Raw genomic sequence first — 26,666 nt, forward strand, 5'->3', positions numbered from 1 at the left:
TAATACACGACTATGGAGTGTCTCATTGCATGGTACTGAGAGGAAAGCATTAAAAATTCAAATCCACAAATATTTATTAAGCAACTGTTGCCAAAGAAGAAAACAAGTTCTTGAAGAGTGTACTAACAAAATACAATTTTGAGATGGATTTGGTCTAATTGCATGGAGTCACTTAATGCAGGTGTGCAATGAATTATGATTGGCGTCATCTCAATATAGCAGAATTGTTAAGAAGAAGCTGATCTGGTTTTCATATTTCCAGAATTTATAAAATGTCAAATTCAAAGAGATGTTGCTTTATTTATTGTTATATAAACCAGAAATGCAAAAAATCAATCAAATATTAAAAATCTTTAACTCACTATTTGTATCAACATTCTTTAATTTTCATATAAAAACTTTCAAATGACATTATTTGCCATTTGCTTCAATCGATGTAGGATTATGACTGCCTACAATATTAACATCCAATAGGAACATATTTCGGAATAATGTTGGCTTTTTACAACTACATATCTTTTTGAGATTTGTCCCATCATCATGCAAAAGGAAAATGCCAGACGTCTGCTCTCTTGCAATCTGAGCACCCAGGTTATGGATGTGCAGTGAGTGAGGCCAACTGGATGTTCCCACCCCAGGCACTGTATTGGAAGTGAGGGATGCAAAACATTCTGTGATGGTTTAAAACTTGTTCCATGGGTGAAGGGGTTCTAGAACCCTGGGGACAACGTAAGTGTGTGTGTGTGTGTGCGCGCACATTGAGGGTGGTCCTAGCAGCAGCAGTGGTGGCAGCAGTGATGTCCGGTGACCAGGGTTGGTGCTGTCCAACAGAGAGCAGTGGTGCCCTACTCAGATGGCACCAACTTCATGGGTTGGTTGTGAAAATCATATGTTAGTACTCAAGGGCTTACAACAATGCCTGGCACAGAGGGAATGTTCACTCGGACTCAGAGTCACAAAAATAGAAGCTTCCTGAAGCCAGGGTTTTTGTTTGGTTTGGTTTGGTTTGGTTAGCTTTCCTCTTGAATCCTCAGAACCTGCAACAAAAGCTAGAATACAGTATGTGCTCAATATATATTTGCAAAATTTAAAAAAAAGTTTTGTCTTTATAGCATTTCAGCACCCAAATATGTTTTAGTTTCCATTATGTTGCCATACATTGATCTCCAAGTTTCTGTAATTCTGGGACTCTCTGTCTCATTCTTATAAATGTGTATTCTACTTACATTAACCATAGTTACTTTCTTTTATCTGAAAACAAAGCTACACGCTTTTATCCATAATAGATATCAAAATTCAAATAATAAAATGCTGGGAAATCTACATGTCCCAAGACACCTCACATGAAAACAAAGAACACCACATAAGAAGATGTTTGTGAATTACATAACCAAACGTACTGTGAGATTATTACATGTCTGCAGCTCCTGGTTAATTTCAGTTACTTACCCTTGTTTTAATAATTTGAAGGTTAATATACACACATGGTGCTAATTAAGATGGCATAAAGGGATATGAAAACAAATAATATAAAGGAAAATTAAAATAATCATTCCTTGCCCTACAAGGCAGTTCCTCTTTAGAGTTGAGGGTTTTAAAAATTGTCCTTCCAACAATGTACTCTTAATATATGTGATTATTTTTCTCTTTCCTCATTTTTATAATTGGTAATATTATTTGCATGTTGCATATGTGGCTTTTTAACCTTAACAGTATATTTCTGAGGCTCTTCCATTGGCATATTTGAATCAGATTTAATTTTTTAAGGTGTGTAGTATTCTACTGATTAGACATAACAACATTTATTTAGCCAGTCTACTGTCCAGGGACATTTAGGGTATTTCTAGTATCTTCTGTAATGCTGCAATGAAATCTTTTGCCTCTATCTATGCATTAGCAGGAGCCTACATTATATAGGACAAATCTTCAGAAGTAGAATTATTGACGAACAGAATTTGTGCCTTTTAGTGTTGCTACATCCTACTTAATTGCTCTCTAAAGAGGCACTGCAATTTCATTCAACCATTATCCTACGAGGGTCTTTACAATAACACATGGACAGCGTGTGTGATCCCTCTGCTACCCTCGTTTCCCTCCTCCTCCCGCTCCCTGTTTTCCCCTTTCCTTCATCCTCTCTCATCGCCCTCCTTCCACGTGTTATTATTGGTTCCACCACTGTTGTGCAACTGTTGCTGCTGCTACTATGGTGATAAATCAAACACAGTATTTAGGTATTATAAATTTACATTTTTTTACTGAAGAAGGAGGGTGATAAGCTAGGTCATTCAATTTTCTAAAGCTCATTCTTGAAACAAATGCACATCCAGTCACACAACACTTCATGTGGGGGATACATTCTGAGAAATGCTTCGTGAGGCCATTTTGCAGCCTCAGAGTGCACTCACACACCTAGATGGTGTTGCCTACTGCACACCTAGGCTATAGGTACAGCCAGTGGCTCCTACGTGAGTAACGCTGTGCACTATGACATTATGGCAGCCATGGTGTCACCAGGTGTTAGGAATTTTTCAGGTTCTTTAGAATCTTACGTGGTCACTGGTGTATATGAGATCTTTTGTTGACCAAAATGTCCTTATGTGATGCGTGACTGTCCTATATAATTCATCCACTTAAGCTGAACACACAATCCAAGGCTTTCTCAGTGTATTCATAGGGTGGTGCAATCATCACCACGGTCTCACTTAGAAGACTGGTGTCCTTCCAAAAGAATCTCAGTATCTCTTAGCTTTATTCTTCCTCCACCTTCATCGCAACCTTTAGCCCTAGACAACCACTAATCAATGTCCCATCTCTATGGATTTGCCTGTTATGGACATTTCCTGTAATGGATTCATACACTATTTGGCCTTTTTTATCTGGCCTCCTTCATTTAGCATGATGTTTCAAGGTCCATCCCTGTTGTAGCATTCATCAATACTTTATTCTTCTTCAGTGCTAATATTCCATTGTGTGGCTATACTACATATTGTTTATCCATTCATCCATTGATAGACATTTTAGTTGTATGCACATTTGGGTTATTACAAATAATGCTGCTCTAAGATTCATGTACAAGTTTTGTGTGACATATATTTTCAGTTCTTTCAGCTACACATGTAGGAGTGGAATTTCTGGAGCTTACAGTAACAACTGTTTGATGAACTGCCAGAGTGTTTTCCAGAGCAGCTGTATCATTTCGTGTTTCCCCAGCAAAGCACGACAGTTCCAGTTCCTCTGCCTCCTTGCCACCCTTTGCTATTTGGCTTTCAGATCACAATCATCCTTGTGGACGTGAAGTGGTATCCCAGTGTGGTTTTGATTTGCATTTCCCTAATAATGATTATAATCAACATATTTTCATGAGCTTATTGCCATTTGCATGTCTTTAGAGACATATCTATTCAAATCTTTTGTCAATTTCTTATTTAGGTTATTTGCCTCTGTATTTTTCAGCCATAAGAATTCTTTGTATATTCTGGATACAAGAACTTATCAGGTACACAATTTTATGTATTTTCTCTCATTCTTTGTGTGTATGCTAGGGTTGGGTCACTCAATCTTAATGGGGAAATTAATTTATTGTTGAGTTTCTTATGCAAGTTTTTGCATTAAAGTTGTCTTTCAAGTTAATTTTATTTTAGTATCCACTTAATGACAATCACATTTTTTGGTTTATCTACTGACTAGAAAAAATTAGGAGGTTGTTTATTTTTATCCATAAAAATAGATACTTGCCATCATTCTTAAATGAATGGTTGTTGTTGCAGAATTACTTAAACACAAACTTCTCTAATTAGTTGAAGGGCGGGGGGACTTACTTATGAGTCAAATTATTTTGTAAAGTAAATTTCTTTTTCCTGACAATAACCTCATCATCACATGAGAATACAAATTCCTTGTTGAAGCAAGCTGTTATTTTGTTAGATTAAAAAGAAATGGGGTAATGCAAATAAAATTAGTAATAGCAAACTGATAGTTCAGGTGAAGTTCATTGGATCAGTAAACTTAGACATCTACACAGCATCTTGTACAGCTCACTGGGGTGTCCTTAAACAAAATTACTAGAGCGTGTGCTACATAGAGAAAGGAGGACAACTAACTCCGGGATTTGGCTTAGAGCAAGAGAAAAAACATTACCCATCATTAGTGTTCGTCTAATGCGTTTATTCTATTTCATTACCTCAAAATAATATAACCCAATTTAAAATATAATCTCAGCAATGGCCAACATTATAATGCTCTTCTGTTTAATAATACTGTAGTTTGAATAGTGGAAGTAAAGTATTTTATGATTAATTATCCTTTTTTTTTTTTTTCTTTTTTTGCTTTTCTACAGGCCAGTAGACGTTTTTTTCATTCAGCACTTTGATAAAAGTCTTACAAAATAACTTCATCGTGGTAATCATCACAACATTGTATACTCACATTCTTCCAAAAGGTGGCTCTGGTAGCAAAGCCTATATGGTAATTTTCTTCTTTATAAAATAATGTGTGAATAGTATAAATGCATTAGACCAACACTATGTCTGGCATATTTATTGCATTATTTCTGGCTTTGTGTTTGTCTATTTTGCTATTCAAAATACTTTTTTTTCATTCAGCTGTAAAATTTGTTAGTCTCTCCCATTATTTTTGTTTAGGTTTCTTTTAGAGTTGTCTTTTCCATGTCTTCATAGAAAAATCACTGGAAAGCCAAACTGGTATTTGCTTTAAAAAATATCCTAAGTGCAACTTACCTTGCCTTTCTAGCTTAAATTTTCCAAAGTCTTTTCCATGAATGTCACCTTGAAAGGTAAATCCTCCCCTTTCAAGTCCAGATGATACCTGATATATAGGAAAGAAAAGAAATATAAAGGTATACAAAAGGATGAATAATATCTTCTTTTAATATATCTTTTAATATAACTGTTACAGCTCATATTTAGATACTACTGGTTAAATATTTTATTTCTGCCACTCCTTTTGGTGACACATATATAGTTAAAGATCAGAAACCAACACAGAAGTGAACTTCACCTAACGTATGTAAATCTCACAATCTCATTTTGATCTCGAAAATGATAGTAAATTTTACAGTATATCCATATGGTAACTACACTTTCTAAGGGAAGACAAATGTATGAATTAAGAAACAATCTACGTTATGTAAAACTGGCTGTGTGTCCCAGCTACTGGGCAGGGTACATCATGTGAGGCTGTCTACCCTTAAGTCAGATAGTGAATTAGAACACAAACAAATGGTTAACTTGCAAAGAAGGGTGTTAAGGGGGACGTCTTAAGTCTCTCTATTTATCTGGCAATGATTTCTCTTAGAACGAGCAGCATGGTTATCAAGTGGTCTTAGAAAATTTCTGGTGGTACCACTCATGATATAATGTAGCAGTAACATCACAGACCCTGGATTTCAGGTCTTGTTCTGCCCTCAACTGCAACCACCCCTTTAAGGATGGCCAATTTATTTCTTACGTCTTAGACCTGGTTTCTTCCCTTATAAAATGAACGAATAAAATGACCACTCTGTCAACAAGAGGGGCGGCTGAGTTTTCAAGGGGCACACACAAGACAGCTCTACTCAGAAGCCTCCAATCCGTAGCCCTTGCCTCTGCAGAGATATTAGAAAGCCTGTGCTTTGTCACAGACCTTACACATGTACTTACGTAACCATCTAGTCCCCAGTTGTCATTTTCAAACTTGCTTACAAAAATATCTGCTGGACCTTTAATTTGAAAAGCTTTTAGGAGTAAGTGGGCCTCCTCCTTCTTGTAAACGCCTGTGAAAAGATCAGCAGGTCAGGTTTACCTTGGAGAAAGTTAGCAATTCAGCCCTTTCATCCATTTGATGTGCAATGTGGTACAGAGACGACAATATCATAGATAATAGAAAACTCAAACAGAAATTGTATTTTTATTTGTGAATTTTAGCCTCGGAGCTTCTTTTTTCCCCTGAAAATCTTCCTACATCCTTGTCTATCTTGAATAGGTATAATCCACTCCACTAAGTTCAAAACCCTTATTCCACAGAAAGAATAAATAATAACATATTTGATTTTGCTAATTAAAAAATCTCTCTCTAAAAAAGTACACAATAAAAATACTTATATCACAGAATTAATGTAAGAATGAAAAAGATAATACACATACGGTGCTTAAAATACTGTTTGCCATATAAATCAAGGCTGTTTTATTAATTGTGTGATGATTTTAAAAATCTCATGATGAGCACATGAATTAAGAAAAAAAGGATTAAAAATAAAGTTTGGAGACATGCATTATCTATATATGAATCTCAGATTCTTGACTTAATATGGGCATAATTCTGAGCAAATCAGTTCACTTTTCTGTACTGGTTTTGTAATCTTTAAAATGATAAAATAGTACCAACCTCTTATGGCTAGGGAGAGGCTCCAATGAGTTACAGTATATTAATTATTGGCTTTAATGCAAAGCCAACAGAACATTAATAATTAATACTTACTAGATCACCTCTTTGTGAAAAGATAGCGGGTCTGTTTCTGCTCACACCATGCATTTAGTGAATTCTTTGGGACCTACCTGTCAACTTCAGCTCCACTTGTGAGGCTTCACTGAAGGTGGCATTCACCTTACTGCTTGTTGCATTGAACCAGTCAACAGTTAGAGTGGCGGGTTGCCTTTTCCCTAAATATTCATAATATCCCTTCCACACTGAATTGACGAAAAAGACGTCTGAAGGAACTGTGGGAAGGGGGGAAACAGATGAATGTCAGCACACACACAAACAATAAATTCAGACATCATTAAACATAGAAGGCATATACTGCTTAGTGAGCGATCACAGATGAGGGCAGTGATGAATACAAGGGGAGCCTAGTGCATCGCTGTTCACAGCATTTGCAAAACTCAAAAGAAGCAGGTGCGAAGATTATTATGGTATGCAAGTAGACATTTGTGTTTATGGTTTTATTTTTATTATTATTATTAGAAGCCAAAGCATACCTATTTTAACAGCCTTTCCAAGTTCATGGGGTATGGTGAATTAGGACTTCTAACGTTAGTTTAGTTTTTACTGTGCTTAGTAAGAAATATGTTTACTTGACCCATGAAATCACTACTGATATTTCAATAATATCCAAGTCTACTCTTTGAAAGACTTGGAAGGCTCAGAAGAACTGATCTATATCATACGACAGCAATACCCTGTCTTGAAAAAGCTTACATATCCCAGCACCAACTGCACTGGATATTCCAGCACCACATGGACTTATGAAGACAAAGCCCTTTCATTTCAGAGTCTTTCTTTTGTAAGTAGAGTCAGTCTCTCTCATTCACACTCTTCTGCTCTTCTTTAATCTCTTTGTGTAAAATATTCCATAAGTAAGAAAAGATGGGCTCAATAATTTCAAATTTTTCTTTCATATATGTCTTTTAAATTCAGTAATAAAAGACACAGTCTTTTTAAAGCATAGAATTCATCGACAGGAAAACTCGCAAAGATTATTGAGATATTTCCTCATGCTTTCACTGCTTAAGAAAAAAAAAACTTATTTTTCATGTGTTTGTTTAAAAATGTGTATAAAATCCTGCCATTTTCACACATGAATTGTAGTGTATAAATCCACATGATGATTCCAATGTTCCTTTTTGTTTTCTGCCTTATGATGTGTATGAATTATTTACTTAGACAAGATTCATGATAAGCATAATTGTTCAAAACACATTGCTTGAGTTGCTAGGTGGAAATGAAGATTCATGTCTCCCTAACCTATTTTTTAGAAAGTCCATTTACAGTTGCAAATAATGAGGACAAAAGTATATTGTGCCTATACCTATGCTTCTCTTTTCAGCCCAGTTGGCCATTTTCTTGTTTTTCTAGTCAGGCTAAACCTATAAAGCTTGGCCTAGCAAGAGAAGGGTTAAAGAAGAAGAGAAGATAATAGCTTCCTTTGGCCTTGAGTAGACCCCACCTTCTCATAATAATAATGATAAGAAAATAAGTTAAAAACTCATATATCCACACAAGTATCTAACACATTTGCTTACAAATCACTGAGTTTAGACACATCTACTTAGCCATTGCCAGCACCACAGAGACCCCCATTTTAATCAGCAACTCCAAAATAACTTTATTTTCCATTACTAAAATTAATAGCCTTTGAAGCACATAAAAATGTTTTCCCTAATTAGAAGTTATATGCTCTTCTGAAGTTACTAAACCACTTGTCCAAGCATTCACTTAAGGTAATCCTGTTGAAGTTTCACAGGAATGGGCCAGGCTTGGCTGGGTAGAGTAAGATACAACCAATGTCTCAGAAGTGGCTTCTGTGTATTAAATATGACCACGAGCCATGTGGTAGAGGTCATCTTTCTGGGTCTTTATAATTTCACTTGTTGCTGGCAGCCTGCAGTATAATGCAGGAGCCACATAGCTGAGATGTACTACAATGTACCACCTTGATGAAGAATCACATTCTATTAGCACTTCCCTTCCAAGAGCATAAGAAAAGGAATATTGATAATAATGTTTGCACCTACAAAAGGAGTGTATAGAGATTTCAATATCTTAAACACAAAATAAGCAAATAAACAAAACACACACACAACAATAATAACAAAAAGAGACTGTGTTTTCTTCCATTGAAGAAAATGTTGCCTGGATAAAAAGCTTTGACTTCTGTATGTGATTTTTAGGTGATATTTAAATAAAATAGTCTAGAGAGATTTAAAAAATATTTTATATTCTTTAGTATGCAGATTGGAGAAATTCCTTTAGTCATATTGGCACATTTTTCTTTGTCTAAGAATTAAGTGTGTAATACAGCATCCTGACAATAGCATTACAAATACTCTTTCCATGTTTGATTCTAAAATAGAGCTTATGTCCAAAAAAAAAAGTGTTAAAACCTGAATAAAGTACTAGTCAAGTGACCTTATATATTTACAAGGGATTTCTCTTTCTGATAAAACAACAACAACAACAAAATACCCAACTTAAATTAATATAATTTGGGATCCATTTTGTTATTTAAATATAATTTAAATTTAAAACACAGATAGAACATGGCAGATGATTTTGTATTGTGAAAACTTTCCTCGGGAAATAGGACAAAACACAGATAGAACATGCCAGATGATTTTGTATAGGGAAAACTTTCCTCGGGAAATAGGACTGCATTTTTGCAATTTGCTACATAATGCATTTAGCAAAAGGCACCCACATACAACAAAAAACTATAATTAACATCTTAGAAGGCAAAGGATGCCTGAATGAATGGAGATACTTGGAAAAAATCGGGCTCCATATTTGAACTGTTTGCATTAACAACTTACGCTGTAAAAATGCCTCATTGATATGAGCTTCCTCATTTGGAGGAAGAAAATCGCAACCCTCTTTATAAGGCTCTCCATTATACCACATGGAATGATCAGTGTTTTCATTTCTCCTGCCAAACGCGGAAGGCATGTTTGAATGAAACAGTGTGTGATAACACCAAAGGTTTTCTTTCTAAGTGGAGTAATGTTATTTCATTAACAAACCATTGTTGTGAAATACACAGAATTCTATGTAGGCTTAGTGTTTTAAATAATTGAAACATTAACTTTGTCATGGACTAACGGATTCGGAAATTTAAATGTTGAGAATTGTTTCATTGTGCAGAGTAGAGAACAAATCACTTTATTTGATTGAAATCTATAACTGTTCTGGTATACAAACCTGGAGTTTTAGTAACTGTTTCATTAACTTCTCTCACTCCTTTACCTACAAGTAAAAAGACAAATTATCATTTTTTAAAAAAAACATTTTTGAGTAAGTTTGAAAAAATGTCAAATTGAAGCAATTTTCCTTCTCCAGATTTTTTTAATGTACAAAATATGAATACCTTATACATATACATTTTAAACCCATGTCTTTACAGCAGAATATTCTTGGTGTTTGTGGGAAAGCAGAGTTTAAGGATGAAAAATCAATGTACATCTATCTACGCATATTTCCATTGAAAGTGCTACAACAGAGAGCCTTGCAAAGGAGGGTGGCTTCTATGACTTTTCTCATATCCTACTTGGAATACCCTGCTACATACGAAATAACCAAATAACCACGATGTTATAGTCCCTCTTGATTGTCCAATACCCCACCCAAATCAATGAATTTATACATTATTATTGAAAAATTCAAAATTATTTCCATTACAGAATGTTCACTTTGGTCTATCAAGTTAGATTTAAATCATAATTTCTTAGCTTTCACAGTTTTATATCAAACTACGAATCACCATTTTAAAAGTTTTCATTCTTCTATTTCTAACAGGGAAGGGCAAGGGAAACAAAAGTCTCTCTAAAATCCCTACTATGAGAACTATAAATAGGCTCCAGGAAACAAAACCTAAAGTCACTGACTTTCTCACGTTCCATCATTTTTGGTTTATGCTGTTTAGACTCCATGGATTTATAAATTACATACAGGGGAGAACCTGAAAATTTGGCTATCATCAAAGCTGACCCAGGCTGATGATTGTCACTTGTAAACACACAAATTGGTAATTAATGGATCATTTCTATGTGAATTGCTTTTGTAATTTTACAAAGCAGAACCAATGTCAGGGACACATAAACTTAGGTTTTACCACAAACAGCATGTGGTCTTAAAAATAACCACCGATATATTCTCGGATACTTGGTGATATTTATTCATTTTCATCTCTAAGAACTACTTTTCCTGAAAATATACTGAGTATTATTTTCCTTTTAATTCAGAATGCTTTTCTTTAACCAAATAGCTTTTCTTTTTTGGCTTAAAATAATACAATGATTGTATTATGTACTAATTGCATACTAATTGTACTATACATCCGCTTGGCTCTGCCACCGTTGCATCAAACACTGAGGATACACACGTTCACGCACACAGCTCACGCACATGAAGCAGGACTGAGGCAGGTGACGATGCTGCAGCCTCAAGCTCTTACTTATGGGTTTCTCACATGGACACTAGCCTGATGGGCAGCCGATCCTTTCCCTTGCTCTTTGGAAAAGTATGCCACTCCTTGATCAGTAACTTACTTTTACACACAGGCGACTTTCCTGTCCATTTCATGTCTGCTTTACAGGTTCTGTGCTCAGATCCACCTGCGAGGAAGAAGCCTGGATGGCAAGTGTACACTAAGGTGTAGCCGAAAGTAGGAAGATCGATGGCTCTCACGTCTGCATGTGCCGGGGTTTCTGGCTGTCTGCAGGCATGAGCTGAAACAACATTAGGAAACACTGAGACTTTGTTTACTGTAAAGTCAGCACATGTGTCTAGAGAAATAAATAGACCAAAACAGTTTGGAAATTGTTATGCAGTCAGTCATACATATATATTACACATATGTATGTCATGTTTTTGGTAGAGATGAAGTCTTGCTATATTGTCTAGTCTGTGCTAGAACTCCTGACCTCAAGCTATTCTCCTGTGTTGACCTCCCAAAGTACCAGGATTACAGGCATGAGCCACTACACCCATCCTATGTATATTTATACATAGGTAATTATGCACAAAGATTTAGAGTAGAGATCATAGCTTTGAAATAAAAAAACACTTCTGCTATACTACTAAAATAAATATGTTAAAGATCCTTAAAAGCCCAGTCTTACAAATTATACAGACCAGTGAATATTTAGATATGCCTTGATTTTGTTCTGGTGGAAACCAGCAAATTTATTATTCAATTTCATTAATAATTGTGGTAAAAATTTCATGTGTATTTAGAAACTTAATATATTATAGATACTTATTTTCTTTAAAATATAATTTAGGAATAAATGAGATTGTAATGTATACTCTGTATCTCAAACCACTCCATTCCTTATAAAGTTTGCATATATGCCATAAGGACTGGCATATTATTATAAAACAAGTTTAGAATTTTAACATTGTGCATGCAGTTGTTTTGAGTATTGTCACTATTTCACTAATGAGTAACCATAACCAGTACCTGATATTATCAAACTCCATATTATATATAAACACATGCATATATGTACGAGTGCATGTATATACATATATATGTACATATACTATCAACATATAATTTGAGTAGTGATTTAGAGCAGAGATGATAGTTTTAAAATAAACACACCCAAAAATCACATTTTATATACTATTAAGATATTTTTATAACATTCTACTAATGTTTTATTTTTAATATAGTAAGAATAAGACACTGTAGTTCACTAAATTGAGAGTGAGTGAAATGAATAATTCACGTACTACCCATCCATCCATATATTTTTCCTAATTATCATGATTAAATCACAAAATAAAATGCGATCCTTATGTATTTGAATGATCAATTCATATATACTCCCTAATTATAGCGAGAATAATCTTTTAAACACTTCTACTTAGACTCTGACATATGACATTATTCAGTTGACCCTCTCTTTAGTAATTTGATGTAAATATCCTAGAAGAATAATAGCATGGACAAATACGTTTTCCCTCTAAGAATGTTCAATGTAATGTTATTCACTTATCTTCGGTTTCAAGCAGTTTCTCAGACTTTACTGTGCCTTAGAATCTCCTGGAGCGCTTGTTAAACTAAACTGTCCCCCTTCTCTCCTCCCCGGCTCCCTCCAGAGTCTCTGGTTCAAAGTCAACGGTGGGGCTTGAGAACTGACTTCACACCCCAATGTCCAGCCAAATGCTTAGGCTGCCAGTTCTAGGGAACCAAACTTTGAGGACATCCAAAGTTTAGGATTGAGGAGTTAAAAACAATTTCTTATTATTTCCCTTAGTGGTAAACACTTCCCAGACATTCACAACAAATAGTTTACTTCAGATTGTGGTGGAAGAAATCACACTTACGTATACATTCGGTCTGTATCCCACTCCATGTTAAATTGGCAAGGCAGGTGCGAGTCGTGGAACCTTGAATATGGTAGCCTTTTCTGCACCTGAAAAAAACCGTGCTTCCAACCTAGAGAGGAAATCCAATACTAGCTTCAGAGGCCAAGGGAATAGTCGAAGTATCAACTGGTGATACTTGAAAGCACATGCCAGGGTAAAAGTATAGCAGCAATTTTTCACATTAATGTCGAGCCATTGTCTAAATCAACGTGCACATTATAACTGCATGTTACAGTGTTACACACAACGTGGATTGCTCAATGAATAGTGTAAGATCTTTGTGAATTTTGAAAATTTAGAAGGCTGTTTGGGTAAAGAAGTTATGCCTTTTGTTTTAGAGTTCTTTATTTTTTGTTTGTAATAATTATTATTTCCTTTTTCATTTTTTTTCCTGCCACTCACATTTTAAACAATTGGCATTTATTAGAAAATTACTTTTGTTGGCACTCCTGGGGGACTGGTCAACTCCTGCTCATACAGAGGCCACCAAAACTCTGTCTTTCTTATGCTTCAAACTGTACAAACTATTTACTGTTGTCTGCATGTCTGGGGCATCTGCCTCACCAGGTCTTCACAAAGCTAACCCCTACTAAATTCTCTGTGCTTTGCTTAAACTGCACATCCTCTGCAGATTCTTCTCTGATCTTCCAAGAATGAATCACGTGCTGCTCAAATGCGTTTCCCCAACATCGGATGTTATCTGCGCCACTCACTACAACGTCTTGGAATTGCCTGTATATTTATTTACCTGTGTGTGTTCCTAATTTAACCAGAGGTGCCTTGAGGGGCAGATTCCTGTGATCTGTAAATATCTTTTTTAGAGAATGAGCTCTGGTCCATGTGTTGAGGGGCACCAAAGATCGTCCATGTTCCTGCGTATCCGCAGCATGAGGCCAGCATGACCCACGTACAAAGGGAGAGGGAAGCAGCCCCCAGGGAAGGTGGGTTTGCACTCGTGACAGCTTGGCTTGGGACCAGATTGTTTCTTTAAAGCTTGACTTATGAGAGCACATAAGTGTACCAAGTTAGAGTCCAAAGATTTGAGTACCCCATTTGTTTCTTGCTCTGAGAAGTTTAACCAGTTATTTCATTCCCTGTGTCTGCCTTCTCATAGGAGTAAGCCCATACCTCCCTCGTTGGGATTCTGGGAAAATAACGAGAAGTGAAATGCAAGAAAATAGTTGGTACATTGAATAGTGAGAAAGGATATCAGGAGAAAAAAAATGGTGCTTCTAGCACTTGATACAGTGGAAGTAGGAATTTATAAAGAAAAGTGCAAATTTGATAAATGTCAAATCAATAGCTAATTTAAGATTCAATGATGGGAAAGAGTTGACTCAGTTACTCTTGATTGATGGACGATTGATTTAAACTTTAGAGTCAGGGCCTCTCTCTGTTGTCCAGCGTATAGAGCACAGCAGTGCAATCATAGCTCATTGCATTCTTGACCTTCAGGGCTCAAGTGGTCTTCCCATCTCAGCCTTCTGAGTAGCTGTGACTACAGGTGCACCTTAACACACCCAGCTGATTTTTTGTATTCTTTGTAGAAATAGGGTCTTGCTATGTTGCCCAGGCTGTTCTCAAACTCCTAGCCTCAAGTGATTCTCCTGCCGGGGCCTCCCAAAGTGCTGGAATTACAGATGTGAGCCGCTGCTCCCAGCACATTTCCTCTCTGTCAGGAATGGTGTCCATCAACTCTCCGTGCAAGCATGTTTGCAATTCCAAACAGACCTCCTGGTAAACATGCTGCCATTGTCAGGAAGGTCATGGACAACCTGTATCATTTACTGGCAGAAAGAAAATAGAGTCTCCTTCTCAATAAAAAAAATTTTTTAGCAGAATATACCAAGCCACTCTAAATTGATTATCATACACTAACCCTGGAGCTACGGGTTTCGGGGACACGCCTGCCTGGAGAATGGGAGCTAGTCATTTAAGCTGCATGATTAACATAGCCTAACATGGGGACATTTCACACTGAAATGGCTCACTTTGTGTAAGTAATGTTTCAGCATATGGTGCTAAAGAAAACAGACACAAATCTCATCGGTTACATTAAAATATTCCTAATAAAGGAAGAAAAAAAAAACATTTGGGGAGAGCTGCATCTCACGGTCTCAATCATGTCCTTAAAAGATGGTGTCTGAGCTCTTTATCAGTAAATCCTGCTGTTGGATAAAATCTATTATTCACGTTAGTGTAACTGATTGGTTATAAGGAGGGTGAAGGATTTATCCAACCCTGTTAGTGTTATATGATAACTATATATTGCTATGTTGCCAAATATAGTCATCATCAACTTTTAATTACTATAAGTTGTACATAGGCAAGTTAAGACTTGCTCAAAGCAATGGTGATCAAAATTTTATTTTTCATAGTGAATCAGTGAGAGCGACAACCATATATAGTATTTTCCAACATTCCTTGACAATTTGGCATTCAATATTTATGTACCTGAAAGTATTTACTTGAAGTTTAAGGCAATATTTGAGACATAATAGAAAACGTGCTAGAGTTAGTATATTAGCTCCCTGTAAGGATTTCCACCGTAGGATGCAAAAGAGCTACAAGGAAATGGCCACTGTGTGTCAGAGCGGGAAAAATGGGAATATTTTCGTGCTCATGAGAGATGGGGAAAGTGGCTGAGGAAGATGGTTTTTTATTCTTAATTGATGAGATCCCTAACTTGAAGGTAGAATATATATTTAACTTTTGTTTTCAAAGTCATGCAACCAGAGAACAGTGAAGTTATGGCAGTACTTAAGATGGTTAAAACATTTTATTTCAAGCTTCATTACCTTCCACTTTTAGGTATTTCTCCAACATTCACTGAAGTGGTAATGCTCATTTTATTAAAAGTCAAATGAACGTTCCAAAGTGATATTTAGTATGTTAATAATTCATAGAACTTCAAAGCTCATGTGGAGAACTAATTTCACAAGTAAGTTTAGACTACGGGGCTAACATACATTTTCTCCTGTTTCTGTCTCTAGAATTTAATATTATTTCCCCACTATATCCAGTCCCAAAGTGGAACATTTTATGGGTAGCTTATCAGGGACAAGTTACCCCAATTTGAGAATTGCCGTGTGAGTTTAACAAATAATAGAAGCACGCATGATTTCAAATAGAAATTAACATAACAGTTGCTATGTTAATTTCTATTTGAAATTATGCATCATTCCATTATTATCTAGTAAGATACTAGTAAGTATCTATTATCTAGTACACACTGGTTTTGACAGTTAAAAACACATGTAGAAATCCCCTTTGAATGAATTTTATTCAGGTGAATATAACATGAACAAGGTACGATATAAAAAAAGCACTCATATATGTTTAAGTAACAAATATATTTTATATTTCCAGAAAGAAAACATAGTAAATTCATAATGAACTACCTCATAGCCTCTGGAGCTATTCTGTATTCCAAAGTGTGGCGTGCCAGGGTCTGGGCAGGTGTTATGAGCAGGATCTGAAATTTGTGATTTAAAAAGAAAACAGGGCACCAGATAGAGTTATTGTGGGAACTCTAACAGCTTTTACTGAAAGGCCTCATGAAATAGAGAAAATTTTGTTTTGAGAAATGTGCAAGATGTTTTTCAGGAAAGTTAAAAATTAAATTGCTACTTTTATCTTCTCTTCAAGACATCTTCTTTGGATGTTAACTTTTAGACTTTAAGTAGTTCAGTATGTTCTTTTTATATAAGAATAAGTACATTTTTTCCATTCTCTGGCTTTTTTTTCTATAGAAATATATTTGTTTGGTCAATGACATACTATCTTCAATAATGATCGATCACCATCTTTTTGTTTATTAGGATTCAATTAATGACCATCTCATTTGGTTACCCATTACATTATTCTGAATTTCTTTAATTAATTTTCCTCAACATTTCAAAATGAACAATATATTTAATGCTTCAAAATCGAAGCATATGGAAAACCAAGAGTGACATTTTTCAAAAAAGGTAGGACTTGGGTAACCCAGTGGTACTTCAGCACTCTTATTTGCTGCTCTGCAGTTGCCAGTAGAAAAACAAAATAGATAACTTCTTAAAACTTGTTATCTAGAGCAACTAACCTACTAGGGGGAAGAAAAATATTTTTAGTGTAGAGATAGCTACTATATGGCAATAGTTTAAATCAAATGACAGCAAATATTCCTATAATTAGAAAAAAATGCTTCAGTGACAATATTTCTTTAATACTATCCTTATTTTACACCATTCAATTTCTTAGAAAATAATCAAGACTAATTATTACTTTTTTACTAAAAACTTGTAGAACACCCATTATTCTGCTTAGTCAATCTCAATGAACAAAATTAACACAGTGATAAAACTTGACTCTGCAGCAATAAAACAAGAGCAAGACTGTCTCTCTGGTGAGGGCTGCTTTAGAGAATGTTCCTAACTGCACCTTTCCCCTAAACAATGCAATTGGCCGTGAAGGTAGACAGCAGAGACAGCCACTGAGGTCAGAGAACAAAGTCGGGTAGCTACTTTAGCAGACTTCTGACTTAAACTCCAAACATAGCTTGAATGACTTAAAAGAGGCGGCACATCAGTTTAGCTGATTAGTGTGCAACCCTATTCAGTGCAAAGAATATTACCTTTACAGAAAATTATCTACAGGAACACTATCTATGTAATCACCAATGACACAATTTCGGAATGAAATGTCCTCATCCCCCAAATACCCCCAAATATCACCAGGGCAGTATTATAATTATTACCAATGCACGCGGGTTGTATGCCGCTCCACATGCCGTCAGCTTGGCAGATTCTTCTTGAAGATCCCACGAGTATAAATGGAGATTTGCACTGGAAGAAGACTTCGGACTTATAGGTGAAACTTTTCCCACTAAGTCGCCCTTCAGCGGGGATGCCAGGGTCTCCGCAGAACACAGCTATGGAAGATAATCAGGAAGAAGTCAGCCTTCAGTGTCCCTGGATCAGCTTAACCAATTGAGCTTGGTAACTAGTTTCTGTTAAATCTTTAGCTTTAACTATTAAACAAGAAAAAGACTAAAAGGAGGCCAGGCACGGTGGCTCACACCTGTTATCCCAACACTTTGGGAGGTGGAGGCAGGCTTGAGCTCAGGAGTTCTAGACCAGCCTGGGCAATATGGCGAAACCTCATGTCTACAAAAAGTACAAAAATTAGCTGGGTGTGGCGGCATACACCTGTAGTCCCAGCTACTTGGGAGGCTGAGGTGAAAGGATGGCTTGAGCCCGAGAGATCGAGGCTGCAGTGAGCTATGACTGAACCACTGCGCTCCATCCTGGGCAATAGAGTGAGGCTCTGTCTCAAAAAAGAGACTCTGCCCTTAGGCAGCACAGTCTCAAGTTTGAGTTTTTGTGTATTTTAGGGCTATTACTACCCACCAGGAAGGTCCTCAGATTGTAACCTTAGGATGTGCCCTGATTATCCGTCCCTGTTACAGACCTATAGTGGGTGGAACAAATTCTGCTGTAGAACTTACGCAGGCACTGGGGGACCTCTCCTTTCCACACCCCGCGACCTTCACAGGAGAGGATGGCAGAGTGAGAGAGCTGGTAACCGTCCACGCAGCTGTAACTTATGCTGGAGCCCCAGTGGAAATCAGTCCCCTCCACTGTTCCATTCTGCACGGGTGGCGGCTGAGGACACAGCACGGCTGTTTTCCAAAGAACAAACAAGATCAACATTCCGGAGCTCCCGCTGCAGCTGTGATGTTCAAACGATTCACATTTTAATTTTACCTGAATTACAAATGACATCTATGTAGGTTTCTCTAAAAACAAATAATAAAAGAATTGCCAAGGAAGACAGGACATCCAAATAATAAACCTTTTTTTAAAGAATATTTCTTCATTAATATAGATCAAGTATATAAAAGCAAAGTCAAGTCAAAACATGTAACACTGTAAAAGAAAACAGGATTGAACATGATATTCTCAATATATACAAGGCCAAGAAAGGAAGAAATGTTCTTGTTTAATTTGTGTCTTTTTATGATGGTTCCCAAGGACAACTCGAATGAGGATTTGGTCAGATGACACAAAATTTATAGGCACAGATGGTAAGAATTTTTCCGGCCATCTGTATTTTTTATTTAAAGATGGCATATAGTTTCCAAAAGACACAGTCGGTCCATCTATTTACTGAATATTTTTTTTAGAAATGCCTGCACAGTTAAAGAAGATTCTGTAAAATACCATTCAGAAGTGTTTCATCATGGCCTTGGAGCCTGATGTCTACTTTACGGGGCTGAGAAGCAAGAACAGGGTTTCTAGGGAGGATTTCCCCGAGGGCGATGTCCCCACAGATCCACCTTCCCCACTCCAGAAATTATACTAAAATGCACCCCAGGGGGCAAAAATCCAAAAACCACTGTCTAAAATCCTTCTTCTCTGAAGATACAAAAGCTTCCCTAATTTTGGAAATGAATGGAAGTTTCCAAGTAACCCCGTAGGCAGCAGAAGGCATTACAAGAGCATAACCACCTGCATTTTGTGTGTTCAGGCTCATGCCTTCTCATGTGAGAGAGACATGCCAACACACGCAATTCACACTTGCACATCCAAAAGTTGGAAATGGGTCCTCCTCTCACCACTCCACCTTCTACTGATCTGTTCACTCGTTCAACAAATCCTTCCTGAGACCCCACAGCGAGGGCTGGGGAAAGGCGTGCTGTGGCCCAAGGGAATGTCCAGGGGGAGGCCCCAGTTGGGGGAGACCTGAGCTACATGGGGGAATGGGAAGAGACAAGTTCCAGGAGGGACACAGAGAGAAAGAGGTTCCATCTGGTAGGGCCTTGCTGGCCATGGCATTGTTACAAACACAACGGGTACCAGAAAGAGGATAAACATCTACAAAACCATGCATGAAGGGTTATTCTTTTGGCAATTTCCATCATTACCATTTGACCTGAACACTGCCAATACCACTTAGTGCATTTCATTAAACATTTAGGGTCTGCCGTATAACAGGTGTAGTATTAAGAGTTACAATACAAAGAAGGGAAGGCAATGAGATCCTTTGACTCTACTGGGAGAGGAAAGCAGGATGGTCCAAGAACACGCCCATGTCAGAAGAGAGAGAAGGCAATACTTTTGAGCAACCAGGTCACTTTTAAGACTCTGTCACATTTAACCATCTGTCTTGCAGAGCCTGCAGAAGATGATACCTTCTCCGTTAAGCTACTGAGTGTCCTAGCTCTCCCTCTCTCAGTATTTTATTTGTTCCTAGTCTAATAAAGAGGAGAATGCCACCCTCTTATGTATGACCACTGACAACTTTCAAGCCCCTCTCTACCCCTCTTCTTCTTGTCCTTCCTCTTCACCAGCCGATAAGAAAGTCTGGATAGTTCTTCTTTGCTTCTGGTAAATAAACCATCACCATGCAAATCCCTGGCCCTTGCACAGCCCTCACTCAGCCCTACTCCCTGGTCACTGTAAGAGCCCAGCCCACTCGCTCACTCTGCTTTGCTGAAGCCACCTTGATGGGCTTGAGCCTGTCTTGATTCGCCCAGATGGTCCAGTCACGTAAGTCGTAAACCTCTTCCTGCCTTCTCGGTGAGTGTCATCTTCAGTCTCAGCAACCAAACCCCATGAAACATCACGGTGCTAACACTCTCTACCAGTACTTTGCCATTACCAGGTGATTGGTTTGTCTCTCCAACCTGCCTCTAAATTCCTACCATTAGATTCGCCATGCCATGAACACCTCACTCAGCCAGGGTCACAGGTTTACCCAGGACAGCAAAGCACTGGGGTTCACACACAGACTCTAGGGCGGCAGGACCATCACTGAACCCTGACATCTCCAGTTCCTGGTTTGTGATCCTAAGCCTTTTCCTCTACCTCTCTGTGAGTTAGTTTTTCCATCTGTAAAACTGAGATTAAAGTATTATAAAAATAAAGTGACTTAATAGTTGCAAATTGGTCTTTAAGAATTCCTAGCCCCTAGAAGGGCTACATAAATGCTTGCAAAATTAAACAAAGCACAATTCAATAAAGACTTCTACACATATCTGTAAAATCCAAAGAGTCACAAAACAAACCTTTGCAGACGGGTTTGCTCTGATTCCATGTGCCGTCTTTGGTACAGCGAATAGTGGCGGATGTGACCGGTTCCATGAGATAGCCAGGGTTACACTGATAGCTCACAGTCTGGTTGAAGGTGAAGTCGGTCCCGAACTGGATGCCATTTGCTAGTGTGCCTGGATCCCCACAACTTATAACTAATAAACAGATAGCAGGAAAGAATCAGAGAAATTCATTTATCATGAAATCAATTAGTCACCCTTTCTATTCAAGATACTTTCTTTGAACTGCTACTCAAAGTGGTTAAACAGTGAATTAATAAAGCAATACTACCCTCTGTTTGATGATTTCACTGACCCGCTGTCAGAAGGAACACTTGTATTTTGAGAATCACTGATTTCTATTCTGTTGGCAGCTGGCTGTCAGATGCTGCCTTCCACCCCTTGACTAGCCCCTAATTAGGCATGGTGTATAATCAGAAAGATGAAGCCTGCAGTCAGAGAACCAAAGACATTTCTTCTTTCTCTGCAGACGACAAAGTCTTGACTTTTTTTGGTCTCAATTTTACAATGTTCGACCCAACTGGCCTTTTAAAGGAGCTTCAGCCATACAAATAAGAAAGTGGAAAAAAAAGTACCTAAGAAATAGAGTCACAATGTCACACATAGTTTTCCTTTTTTTCCTCTATGAATTAAAAATAAAAGACAGTATAACACCTTAAAGTCAGTTTTGTTTTTCCCCCGCAATGGAGTGAATTTCATAGTAATGAGTCTACCACGATGTCTGGTTACTCACTTGTGCAGTCGGGAGCAGTGCCTGTCCAGGTCCCATTGGCTGTGCAATGCCGCGTCATGAGCCCTGAAGTCTTGTAGCCTTCCCAGCAGGCATAGATGACCGAGCTGGAGAACAGAATGCCATCACTACTGATGATCATTCCGTTGGTGGGCGTGCCAGGGTTGCCACAGGACACAGCTGTTAGGCAAACAAGAACAACAACACACACAGCGAGTGACCCAGGATGAAAATGGCAAACAGGAGACCAATGGGTATCCATGCAATAGACTACACATTTATTACAAACCCACAGCACATAATCCTATGGAAGTTCCTTAACATATGTCTTACTATGACTCACATGTTTATTTTATTGATTAGCTACAAATATAAAAATAACCTTTCAATTCATCTTTTCTAAAGTGAATTACTTCTAAACAAATTAAAACACGAGTTAAAGCACCAAAAGTTCAAGGCCTTGTTATTCAGGGATTGAATGCTTTTAATAGCCTTGCTATTTGAGGATTGAATGTTTTTAATGTCATGACAGAATTGGTCTGATTTTTAAAAAAGAATATCTACGATATTAGCAACACAGAAGCATCTTCCTTTATGTAATCACTGTGTTTTTAAAATCTAGGCAATTCAGGTCCTATTTTACATCTCCAGGAGAATTCACTTTGGAAAATAAAGAATGCCTCGGAAATATGAACGGCTGCACTTGAACTGCTTTGTAAAATGATGTCCTCAATATTACCAGATCTAATAGCAGCTGCGTTAATTGGCTTTGACATGATTCAACTTTACATTTCTCTCAAAAGGCTCCTAATGCCACGTACAGGCAATAAGACCTCAATTAACGATGGTCAGAGCAACAGGTCTACACTCTGACTATTTTTTATGCTCTTTTGGTCAGTAAACAAAAGCAAGCTCGGCTGCTGCTGGGTATCCTTCAGGGTGAACATTTCAATCTATAATTTTTTTTGCCTTTTTTAGTGGAGCCTATTTATCAGAAAGGTTGCTACATTTTCTCCTTAGCACTGTTGCAATAATATACAATAGGCAGGTAAATGAAGGGTGTGACCCTTGGCTGGTTTTAATAACAAGAATATATATCATGAGACTGCCTCTGAGCTGATCAAAATATTTAAAAACACTTTGGCACATTTAATTGTTCCAATTTCAAATCTGGCCTGGAGAACAAATATATATTTTTCATAAAAAACATGGAAGAAAACATCCTGCAAAATTTGCTTGGCACAGAGAAGTCACTGTACTGGGAGTCGAGGGACTACCCTTCTTATTACATAGAAAGAATGCACTTGTGCTCAGGTTGAACTGGATTTTGTTTGAAAAAATAATACAAGGTGCACATGCTGGTGCTTCCTGGTCCTGTGCCAATGGCAGATGGAAGTATTCAATCATGGCCCTCTTCTCTGATGGCTCATGGTGTGACTTCCAACCCTTTCTAACACAGATCTATTAGTAGTTTCCTGGTTGGCATGTGAATTGGGATATATTTACCAATCCAGAAGCAGATAATATTTAAGGCTCTCTAAAACTTGAAAGTTTTATGATAACTATATTATATATTAAAATTTCATATTGCAATAATTAAGGGTTGGACTATCCAACATATATATATTGTTCATTCAACAAACATATATTCATCACTTACTGTGCAACAGGTACTGTGTAGATGTGCTTACGGAAAGCGTGTCACAGAAAGGGATTGCGTTTGGTCCAATTCATAGTTTAACAAACCAAAAGAGGACACTGATGTTATTGTTACATTGTATTCTAATTGTATTTGCTATTCAGTTGTATGTCCAAATCTTCAAAAGCCGCCTATGTAGAACCAATACCCAAAGGAATCAAATAACTGATGAAAAATATTCAATTCGGTTTGTAAGCAATCTAAAGTGTTAGTTAGTTTGCTAATATTGTCAATGAATGAGTACCGTCATAATGCTGTCCTAATATTGGGAAAGTGTCCTCAAATATTGTACTATGTAAAGTAAAATTCATGATGAGTTTTTTTCTTTCTGTTTTTCTGGCTGACAAAAATCACTTTCACTCATGGTTATAACTACGAAAATGTCTAGAAGGCAATGTCAACATATCTGCTTTTATATCAGTGCAACTATGTAAAATTATAAGAGAGGATTAAGACTAAAACAAAACAATAGATTAAATTTCAAGGAGACAAAAGGAAAATAAATTAGAAGAGGAAAAATAAACTGGAAGAAGAAAAATAAATTAACCTGTAAGTTTAAACTTTGCCATATTTTCTCTTTCCTGAGTTTATTTTCTTTTGAAATACACTTTATAAAAAGTACATTTTGTTAATGTGACTTCTTCAGCTAAAACATAATTTTCTTTAACTCAGTGTATAATAACATTAAGCTTATTTTAAATATACTTTTTTTTTTTTTTACAAATAATAGTACTGTTCATTTTACATGAGAAAAAATTGCTGTTAAATTGAGTTAAATAGATGTGAATATTTGCTCATGCAAGTTAAATAAACCTGAGCAATCAATTTAAATTCCTTAGATGTAGTGCCTTTAACCATAAAATGAGTATTACAAAAATACTTATTCCCGGCTGTTACAAAATTACCCACGCTATATGTAAAATGCCTAGTGTGAGATCTGATGTATTAGTGGTCACAACGAGTTAGCTTGTAGCTTATGCTATTGTTATTTTCATCATCATCACTTTCTTACTTCTTGAGTAAAATGTAGCTTTATCATCATTTCATCTGAAAGAGAATTAACAGTTCCCTAATACAGCTTAAACTAAATATTTTAGTTATACAATGTAACTTCATGAGATAGATCCATTCGAAATGTTAAGTTTGAACCTATGATTAAAAGACTAGATGGCTAACAAAAGCAAATTTGATTTAATGTGAAGGAAATATATCTGCAATATAAATTCTTTGAGTTGAAGAATTTTAAAAGATGTTTCATTTTGAATTACAATTTCCTCCTCCTTTTTACAATGTATTCTATTTATCTAACTTTTTGTATCTAACTTTTTGACAGGTTTAGAGGACATAATTTCATCAGGTTTGAAATAATCTTAACTAGGGGATTAGTTAAGTCATAGCTAGTCATAGAAGCTATGCTTCCTAGACATGCAACCACTGGTTACATCCTTTTTCATTGAGAGTAACTCATACTTCAGTGATTTGGACCTATGATAACAAACAAGGAACAAAATGAAAAGCTACAGATTCTCCAAAATGTATTTCAAATTTTTGCTGGTGTGTGTGTATGCTCAGTCACTGATTTTATGATTTTTATACATAATTTGTTGCCTTATTGGTTGTAACATATATTGCAGTGGGCTTATTCAGCTTCCCATGATGTCTGTATCATATAATGCAGTTTTAGAAGCAGTGAGTTTTGTGGAGCATGGCATATTTGAGAAATATTTTCAGCATTACAACATTTTATAACTTATTTGCGTATGCAGCTTTTAAGGGCTAAGTTTCCAAGTTTTTTCATAGAAGTATAAATTTCTAACTTTAGAAAGCAAAATACAATTTTAAAAATACTTCGCACTGCCTGAGTTAGATGGATTGGGAAGTGAAACACAATTAAGCTCTCATTCAAATAAATTGATTGATGTGTGCTTTGCTGGACTAGAACTCATACTGTGCCTTCATAGCCCCAAAGATGGGAGATTTCTAAGGAAAGACATGGCTCACCCTCAACTGTCCTAATTTTGTTCATCTTTTAAGATTTCAAAACTGAAATACTGGAAGTAAACATGATATTGAATGTACAGTCTAAGGTGAATGGTCATCTTTGATAGAATATTTTATATTCCACTTTCTGGGAGTGTCAGAGTCTGCTCTTCACACACCAAGTTCAGCCTGCAAACCAGGGTTTTGGCTCAATGATTGCATTGAGTACTCTTGACAACAGAAGGACAGTTCTGGTTTTCATCAGCATCAGATTCTATCTATAAAGTCTGAATAATTATTCCAGCATTCACTTATTGACATCCAGCCCTCTTTGTAACTATTGAGGAAATATTTTAAATTTCAATTAAAATACTACCGATGATTGATCTTTCAGCCTCTCTTTTCTCAAACAAAAGAGAATTAAGACCCAGAACCAAGACGTTGTGATCACTACAAAGAATCAGGTCTAAAGACAAAATGTCACAACTCACAAACCGTGGTGCTTTTCAAAAGTCCTGAATGATAAACGCTACAGATACATGAAGCTACTGTCAAATGTGATTTAATAGAAACGTTGAAATTTTACTATGGAAATTGTTTTAATTTATTGGCAACATTTTTGTAACACCACACTTTGTTATAATTACAGGATTAAACAAACTTCACAAAAATATCATAAGCCATTCTTACACACCTTTTAGTCAGATTCACCAACTGTTTACATGTTGCTCACTTTTTCTCTCTCTTTCTCTCTAAATATGTATTTTCTAAAGTATTTGAGTGTAAGTTACAGACATGATGACTCTTTAGAGTTAAATGTATCAGTATGTATTTCCTAAGAACAAAGGCATTCTCTTTACATAACCATAATACAATTATTAAAAGCGTGAAATGTAACTTTGATGCAATGTTGTCTCATACACGTCCATAATCTAATTTACTTCAAGCTCTTGAACATATTTTTAATAGTTGCCTTAAGGTCATGTGTTAGTTCACCACCTAGATCATCTCAGGGTCAGATTCTACTGTTTCAGTAACACCTCTCATAACTCTGTTTTGCTCAGTGTAGGACCCAATCCAAGACCACACATTGCATGTATCAAGTCTCTTACGTCTGAAAGAAGCGCTCAGAATGTGTCTTTTCTGAACTTGACATTTCTTCAGGAGCACAGGCAAGCTGATTTGTTGCATGCCCTTAGGGTTTTGGGGGTTTTTATTGCTGCTGCTTCAGGATTCGATTCAGGTTATGCATTTCAGTGGCAATACCAAAGACATGACAATGTCTCTTTTCAGTGCCT

At 36.7% G+C, this 26,666-nt stretch overlaps 2 protein-coding genes across 3 annotated transcripts in view; one reads left to right on the plus strand and one right to left on the minus strand.

Moving 5' to 3' along the window:
* The window catches only part of LOC107130599 (uncharacterized), a 70,050-nt gene extending 65,253 nt beyond the window's left edge, over window positions 1-4,797 (plus strand). Inside the window, exons 7-8 of the mRNA XM_065519944.2 lie at window positions 3,454-3,496; window positions 4,337-4,797. The gene's annotated coding sequence lies outside the window, so the exon portion shown is untranslated. The remainder of the gene's footprint in view (window positions 1-3,453; window positions 3,497-4,336) is intronic.
* The window catches only part of CSMD1 (CUB and Sushi multiple domains 1), a 2,045,798-nt gene that overhangs the window by 8,274 nt on the left and 2,010,858 nt on the right, over window positions 1-26,666 (minus strand). The window contains exons 58-68 of one of the 2 annotated variants that reach the window (XM_005562521.5): window positions 21,693-21,869; window positions 20,915-21,094; window positions 18,353-18,526; window positions 17,603-17,776; window positions 16,266-16,339; window positions 12,823-12,934; window positions 11,037-11,216; window positions 9,691-9,735; window positions 6,552-6,713; window positions 5,658-5,770; window positions 4,737-4,824 (exon numbers count right to left, since the gene is read on the minus strand). In XM_005562521.5, coding sequence (XP_005562578.3) covers window positions 4,737-4,824; window positions 5,658-5,770; window positions 6,552-6,713; window positions 9,691-9,735; window positions 11,037-11,216; window positions 12,823-12,934; window positions 16,266-16,339; window positions 17,603-17,776; window positions 18,353-18,526; window positions 20,915-21,094; window positions 21,693-21,869 — 1,479 coding nt within the window. The remainder of the gene's footprint in view (window positions 1-4,736; window positions 4,825-5,657; window positions 5,771-6,551; window positions 6,714-9,690; window positions 9,736-11,036; window positions 11,217-12,822; window positions 12,935-16,265; window positions 16,340-17,602; window positions 17,777-18,352; window positions 18,527-20,914; window positions 21,095-21,692; window positions 21,870-26,666) is intronic. The other variant, XM_065518732.2, reaches the window with a different exon arrangement.

The sequence above is a fragment of the Macaca fascicularis genome, chromosome 8 (genome assembly GCF_037993035.2).
Source record: "Macaca fascicularis isolate 582-1 chromosome 8, T2T-MFA8v1.1".
In the NCBI taxonomy this organism is placed as follows: Eukaryota; Metazoa; Chordata; class Mammalia; order Primates; family Cercopithecidae; genus Macaca; species Macaca fascicularis.